Source organism: Thermobia domestica, chromosome 15, assembly GCF_964235325.1.
Source record: "Thermobia domestica chromosome 15, izTheDome1.hap1.1, whole genome shotgun sequence".
Classification (NCBI taxonomy): domain Eukaryota; kingdom Metazoa; phylum Arthropoda; class Insecta; order Zygentoma; family Lepismatidae; genus Thermobia; species Thermobia domestica.
In genome coordinates this window covers 30,780,488-30,788,652 of record NC_137468.1, presented here as the reverse complement: position 1 = coordinate 30,788,652, position 8,165 = coordinate 30,780,488, and the positions used below count along the sequence as shown (strand labels likewise).

Sequence of the window (8,165 nt, the reverse complement as noted above, 5' to 3'; positions counted from 1 at the left end):
TCATATGATCCCAGTTCTAATTCTTTATCTGAGAATCAATCTTGACACCTCATACGTGTATATCTGGGTATAACAAACGCTTCTGCGAACTCAAAATATTTTAACAACCGGTTCTTGCAAACCCCCGATGAGAACCGGCTGAATAGCACCACTGGGTGCAGGACGACTTTCTAGAAAAGAACATTATCGCTAAGCAACCCCTATTCTACCCCCTTGTTTTACTTTAATATGACGTGCTACCGTTTAGTAGAAAACTCATACGCATTCTCTTTGCAAGTCGTATTGGCTACAAAAAAAGTTTTGCTTGATTAAAAAAAAAAAAGTATATGCTAACCGTACATCAATTTATCTTGGTATACAGTCTAGAAAAGTATTTTTTGACATGCCATTCGTCCAATCTCTGGGCCTTGATAGAGGGTCCAAACTAAGAAAAGTATCTTTTTCGAAAAAAAAAAAAATCAGGAAAATGCACGAATCTTCCAAAATTTATAGATTGTGACACGTAAAAAATATCATTTTAAAGCCTGATTCATTTTAAACGTGCACGATGTATGAACAAGGAATCTAAAGTACTTAGGGTAGCAATAACAGCTTTTTAGGGGAGAGTCTATATTGTTTATACAAAAATACAAATATGTATATAAACGTGATTTTAAAAGGGCTAATGACTAATGTGTTCATCTTTAGTGTCTCTGCTTCGATTCTCGACTCTTACCTCTTGTTTCTAATCACAAAGCTTACATGGTTTAATCATGTTAAGTAAAAGTGGACGAAAATTGACAACTAAGGAAGTAAAAACTAAACTGTTAATGTAAATATTTAGTGCATTTACATTAATCAGTAGAACAATATTTCAACGCGAATTTGTTTGAAGACAATGCAGGTTAACATACGGAATTCAAAGAATAATGAAATATGACTATAATAATAATAATAATAATAATAATAATAATAATAATAATAATAATAATAATAATAATAATAATAATAATAATAATAATAATAATAATAATGAAAGTATTGTAGAAAGTATTTTGTTGGAACAGATTTTGTTTTAAATAGTATAAATTTGATATGAACAACCGCATTTAAATTTAATCCTCAAGTGTTAGCTTTTAATACAAAACTGTTTTCGGTATTACGAGACAGATGTACTGTTACAGTTTCTTTTTACGAGACTTCTTAGCAGAGACGGAAGAATTAAAACGAATGTGTAATAATTAATTGAATACTATGACAACTGATCATATTATGGTGGCTCTGACTCATTACTAAATTTAAAAATTAATTATTTCTACTATTTCAAAAGGTTGATACTAGAACAACTGTTTTACCGTTAAATCGACAGGTTTCAAGATTCGGCTAAAAATTAAAGTAATGGATGTGTATTCCAATGTTTTTTTTTTTTTTTTTTTTTATAAGGAAGAAAACAAATAGTCTGGCATAGTACAAATTATAGTAAACTAGTGACAATATCAATTTTCTAAGCAATAAACAACATACTATTCGTAATAATTACTGATATTTTGTAGTAATTAGGAAAGTCCTTCAATGAGGTCATCGAACGCTATGCAAACCTTTTTTTTTATTCATTTGTCTACCCGAGCTTTTTACACGATGCTTATAGATGGCAGCACTAGTCGGGCAGTTGGTTATGGCTATCGATAAACATGTCTGACACCTGAGGGTTGTAGGTGCAAGACGCCAGAATTTCATCAAATTATGACGTCTTCGTACTCCTCAAAAGGATGCACGAACGGAGTATTGAATCAAAAACAAAGTGGTAATTGTATAGTGCAGAAAATGTTTAGTGTGTAGAAGATGAAAAGTGTTATATTGTGTGTCAGTATGGGTATGCTTCGTATGGGAGCTCCAAGCTTGTGTCGATTTGGAAAACATGAGGAATTATATCCTTACGATTAATGACGGAAATAGATTTATTATTGTGTATTAATAGCAGTGTTTTTAGTGAAGGGTGCTTATCTGTGAAGTTAGTGTGTGTTGACTTCAATTAGGAAATTAATGTTTAGAGTAATTAAAGGAATTAATTACGCTTGAGGCGTAACAAAGATTTATAAAAAATGGGTTGTGGTAGTCCAAGTACCTGATCCGTAAACTTGATTCCCCTTGTACTTAGAATATATGGAGATTTTTCGATATACTTGTGAAAAGAAGTATGAGTAGGTTTTTAAGCAGTACATTCCATTACTTTATTTTAAACTTATTAAGAGTTTTTATCTGCTAATTTTTCGTATTTTTTTTCCAACTAGCTAGGGCTATTTCTGATCAATGTGTTTTAGGCAATCTCGCAATCCCCACTTTTCAAACTTTATATACCCATTTTAAATTATAAAAAATGCATAAAATAAATTAGTGGAGCTATCAGGAATTGTGTATATTTTGCTTTTATATTTGTTAATATCCGTGATTGTACAACTAATAATATACTGTTAGCCTCTTCATGTCAAGTGTTCATTTATGCCATTAGTTCAAGTTCATAAGTTACTTAGAGTTCCAAATATAACTCTTTAATGAATAACAGTCAAACATAACGGATGTCAAATAACTTAAAGAACCTTAGGAGTGCAGGGATATAGTATACATGAAGCTGCATCAGTTCCCGAAGGAGCAGGACGCTCATACTTTTAGGGATTATTCATTGAGTATGTACAAACTTACAAAGGGGGTAACAAAGCGAATTTATTTACTTATCGACTGATACGAAAATAAAAAAGAACGTATCTGTACTTTATATCTGCATGTGTAGTGCCCTTGTACTTTATCAATGACTATGTGTGTGTAAGGGGGGGGGGATTTAACGCATATCGCATGTCTTGTGCACATGGATACTTCTTACTATTGCACTACATAGAAAATTTATGGTATTTCATGTAGAAGTGGTAATAGAACACAGAAGAAACGCAATCAGGGGGTTCTCATGTATACTATTACCCCTTAGGCCTATACAAGTTAAGTTTTAAGCGTGAGTTACAACAACAGAGTAAGTTACTGTACGAGCACGTTCTTGAGAAACATTAAAGGTAAATAGACTTATGTATGGTATTGTAATTACTGTATGATCACTGTATCGATAAAAGAGCATACCGTACAGTATATTTAAGCCTAAATGGCATGTTATTGGTCATTTTCGTAAATTCGAACGATTTGAAAATCCGAGCTACCTGTGGTCCCTATTATTTCGGATTTTCGACTTCCTACTGTACTTGGAAAAATGCTTTAGCTTTTTGCAAACTGTGTTAGCGTTTCTTACTTTTCTTACTCATCATTCTATCGTGATAGTTCGATATGAATATATAGATTAAGAGAATATGGAAACAAATATAATGTTCACAAAAACTCAGCTGTTAATTCCTTCAGAATTAGTATGCATTTAACGCTTATTAAAATAGTGCATACGGTACCCCAAAAGCACCCAGATTATTTAAACGTGAACTTTTCGACAAACCTCAACACAGATCTTTCAGAAAACGTAACATTGTCTTTGAAACTATATCCCGTTAGGATGTAAAATTTACAATGCCCGCTCCAGCTGGTAGACTCACTCAGAAACTAGGAATTACTCTCTATTTTACGAAAATGGATCAAAACTTCCCTTACTTTAAGCTAACCCTTCCTACTCCTTACTCTACTCTAGTACCCTTTTAAAGTTGCCCTACTTATCGATGCGCAGCTGGAGCGTGTATTGTAAAGTTTATTCCTAATATTTTTGCTTACTTGTATTAAAAATAAATGTAGCTATATAAAATGGAAATATGTTCTGCTTTCCAGCTGCAAGTATAGGAGACAAAAACAAATCATGGCAGATGGAACTGTTGATGGAGAAGATCCGCTCGAAGGCCGGACAGTTCAAGTCCCTGCCAGAAAGTGCAAAGGCTCTTCGAATGACATTACATGTAAGTAAGGAATTACATACAATGTATATATATATATATATATATATATATATATATATATATATATATATATATATATATATAAGGTGTGTCAAAAAGAATTTTACAACTGTAAAAACTCGTATTGATTTATTTATTTAGCTTAGAGGCATGGTATTGATGTCATTTTCTAGCAAAATACATAAAGTTTTTTTTACCGTTTACCTAAAGAGGTTTAATGTGGCTTCCATTGGTGGTTGCTTTCTTTTCAGTGAAATCTTCATCCAACCGATGTAGTATTTCCACACGAAATTCCTTACGAGCAATTCTCAATGTGTTAATTCTTGCGCCATTTGTAATTTGTATGGTATGAGATGAAATCCGTTTTCTCAATACACGCCAAACTATCATGTGTCGAGGAGCACGCCGGATTGATTTTTTGGGGGTGTTCACAAAGCTTTGTCTCACTTACTTTACAACGTCTTCAGACGTATGGGGACGACCTGAAGATTTGTTGTGTCTTACTGAACATCCAGTTTCAATAAAACACTTATGTCACTGATAAATAGTAAATCTATTGGGAGAATCTTTACCATACTTTGTACGAAAATTACGTTGCACAGTTGTTATAGACTTCAATTCTTCAAACCAAAATACACAGCTAGTGCTTGCGGTGGCTTGTTTCGGAACTAGTGCACTACGTGAGCCAAAACGTGATGTATTTTGCTACAAAATGAAGCCAAGACCATGTCTGTAAGATAAATGTGTAAATCAATATGAGTATTCGAAGTTGTAACAACATACATATATATGTATGTGTTGCGTAACTAGTAAATTTCTCAGTTGATTGATTTCATAAACTGTTTACTTAACATAGGCTTGTTGTCATGGGAGAGGGCGACAAAAATTTTCCCCTATATTCTGCACTAAGATTTTCCTTCTCTCTAGCTTGATGGTTAACTACAAAATTAGAATGTACATATGTGCTAAAAAGAGTTGAGTTGATTTTGAGTTTAACGTCCCTTTTCAGCAGCGAGGCTATGTAAGACGTGGACCTACTGATTAACGTAGAATCCAAACCACATGAGCTCCCGCCGGGCATCGAACCCGGGTCTCCCGCGCCGATATCGCGTATGCTAACCATTTAGCCACGGTGCTCAAAAAGAATAAAATACGTCTAGAATGAACCACCATGAATAAATTTGTTATTAATAACTGATTACCTATTTTTCGAAATTTATCTACAGAAAATATTTGTCTCTGTCAAAAAGGAAAAGAAAAGTAATATAAATTGTTCAATTTATAATTTTGCTTTTTTGTTTTCAATCTGAATAACTCACTGTTACAATACCAATTTCAATAAACTGCGTACGTATATTTCTATTTTATCTTTCTTTGTGTTACTATGTTTTCAATCCGAATAATTCAGTGTACCAGAGTACTTTTCAGAAAGGGAAAGGTACGTATATTAAACATACAGTAGTATTTTTTTTGTTGTTATGATTACTCTATATACATTATTTAAAAGTAGCTGTCGTAGTATTGCTTATTAAAATTTTACAATCAAGTAATACTAGAAATCCTATTCTAAAAATACACCAATCACACTTATTTTCTGTAAGTTGGCCACCTGAATAAGTTGGCACTCTTCTATGGAACCGATGGTGGCCAACATAGGCTTCACTGTATTCACATTTCTGCTACGAATAGTAACTTATTCCATACGAAACGTGATTTTTTTTCTTGTACCTTTCTAGTCATACATCTACTGAATATGCTTTTTTTTTTTTTTTTTTTTATTATTATTATATATATATATATATAACTAATAGTCCTATGTAAGCTAGTTACCTGCTTTAATTTGTAACATCTAAATTTAACACAGTTCTTCCCATTTCAGTAACCACTGGCTTCTTATTATTATTATTCTGTATTCATCTAATTTCTACGACCCAATGTTATTCATAGATGGTGCAAACGAAATATAAGTGAGAAGAAGGAATTTACGCACCAGAGTGGAAAAAAATCATGATTTTTTTTTAAAAATAATTTTTGTTAATTTTTTTTTTGATTTAAATCAAATTTTTCTTCTCGTATAATACAAGTCGCGAACTGAAGAAAAAGCATTAGGAATTAGTATTAAAAGCTAATTATGCCACTTAAGTGAAAGTATTGGGGTTGGATTTTGATTATCCCCAATCGTTATCCTATATCAATCCCAAACATTGTTTCTTAACCCTTTTAAATTATGACTCTTTTTAAAGGTAAGTTATAGACTTTCAGTCAAGCAGCTACAGCATCATTCCTATTAATCCTATGATCATGGTACATACATCACTCTCTTTAGAATAGAACAGCTTTTGAAACAGTAACATTCACATTTTCCTATTGTGTCCCTGAAGCGGGAAATTTTGAGTAATCGGCATTTTTTTATAACTTTTTTCTTTTTTTAAATTTTGATCCCCTCTGGATTCCCCTATGTTAACACACATATCTCAAGATCAACTGGGAAATACGAATGTGTGTACTAATGTGTGCACAAAATTTCAAGCTTCTATCTTGAGTAGTAAGGGTAAGGAAACTATTTAACAATGACCTAAGAATATTCCCACAATGCCCCAGATGACCCGGATATAATATAAAAATTTCCTCAGACATTCCTATTTATCCTAGGATCATGATTTGTACATTATTCTCATCAAAATAAAACAGATTTTCAAACGGTATCCTTCAAATGTCTCCATTGTGTATCTGGTGCGGATAAATCACGAAAAAAGGAACTTTCTGTTTTTTTTTTTTTTTTTTTTTAATTACCCCTGTGGACTCCTCCTCCTGTTTTAAGGCAGAGATCTTAAATAAATCTGAAAAATACTGAGGGGTGCACTGAGTTAGTGTGCTAAATTTCAATCTTAGGTGCAAAAGTAAGCCCGCGAAAAATAATTATCCCCAAATACCTCAGATTCCCGCATAAAACAGGATCTCAGGTAACAGTTTTTTTGAGACATCCCTATTTATCCTAGGAACATAGTACGTACATCATTTTCTTCAGAATAGAACAGCCTTGCAAACGGTACCATTCATATGTCTCCATCTGAGGCGGGAAAATCACGAAAAAAGCTATTTTTTGTTAAAAATATCCTTTTTTAAAACATTTTTTGTTCCTCTGGACCCCGCTGTTTCCACGCAGAGATCTGAAAATTATTAAGGAGTGCACTGAACGAGTGTGCAAAATTTCAGTTTCTGAATGCAAAATGCAGCCCGCCAAAAAATTATAATAATACGCATAACAAAAAATATTTTTTTAAATTAATGACGTCATCACACACTATGCCTCAACGCAAAAAGACGTGAAAGCATATGTAACGTGTTCTAAAATGTCTCCAATCTTGAAGAAAACGAAGTAAAAAGCCTTATTTGTACTTTGTAAATCAAATAGTGAAGATTCTACCCTATCACCTAAAAATAGGTGATATAATTTAAAAGGTTAAGCATTAAGGAAAAAGTACAGCAACGTTTATCAAAATGACACTTTTTTTTTTACAAAAGTTATTGATATTTCTCAAGGGCCTATTTTTAAAAACTCAGAACTAGCTTGCGGTATGAAATACATAAATTTCGCCTAAAGTTATAAAATTAACAAAAAAAAAATTTGGAGAGGGAATAGGACCCCTCTAAATACGCCCTATTATCTGGGAACAAACAAACAGACACACAAAAAAGAATTTTTCGTCTTAAATGTCGATGGTGATTTCCCCATTGGAATGTTAAACGATTTTAAAACTCAAACCTGATGTTACGAAAAGGAGAAAGCAAGATTGTTCCGTTACCTGTTCAAAACGGGATTTTCCCTAATCATCCTCTGCATGACACTTGTTTTCATACTATACTGTACATTTGAGTCTCATTGTATTATGATTATTAACTTCCATAATCGAAATAACAGAACAGAAACGGGATTTTACTTATTTTCACTTAAATTAATTTATTTCGGAATTCGATTTAAATCAACGATTTTTATTTAAAAAATCAAGTGATCTAAATCAGACTGATTTAAATCAATCCATCCTGTTACGCACTAAAGAAAAATTCTAGTCTTGTTTGAGACATGCTATTAATTTCATTTCAGATTTCGCGTATAAGATTTTTATTTGCAAAGCAATTGCAATTAATCCTACTTTCTACTGAAAAGTCTTTTTCAGTTTGTAGACTTTCCATAATTGCATTATGTAAAAGACATTAATAATGGTAAAAAGTCTCACCTGTATAACTGTG

General features: G+C 32.5%; 1 protein-coding gene across 1 annotated transcript in view; it reads left to right on the top strand.

Moving 5' to 3' along the window:
• The first annotated feature begins 1,622 nt into the window (after positions 1-1,622).
• The window catches only part of MED1 (Mediator complex subunit 1), a 50,318-nt gene continuing 43,775 nt past the window's right edge, over positions 1,623-8,165 (top strand). The window contains exons 1-2 of the mRNA XM_081741506.1: positions 1,623-1,783; positions 3,790-3,914. Of these exons, the coding sequence (XP_081597632.1) occupies positions 1,723-1,783; positions 3,790-3,914 (186 nt within the window). The 5' untranslated portion in view covers positions 1,623-1,722. The remainder of the gene's footprint in view (positions 1,784-3,789; positions 3,915-8,165) is intronic.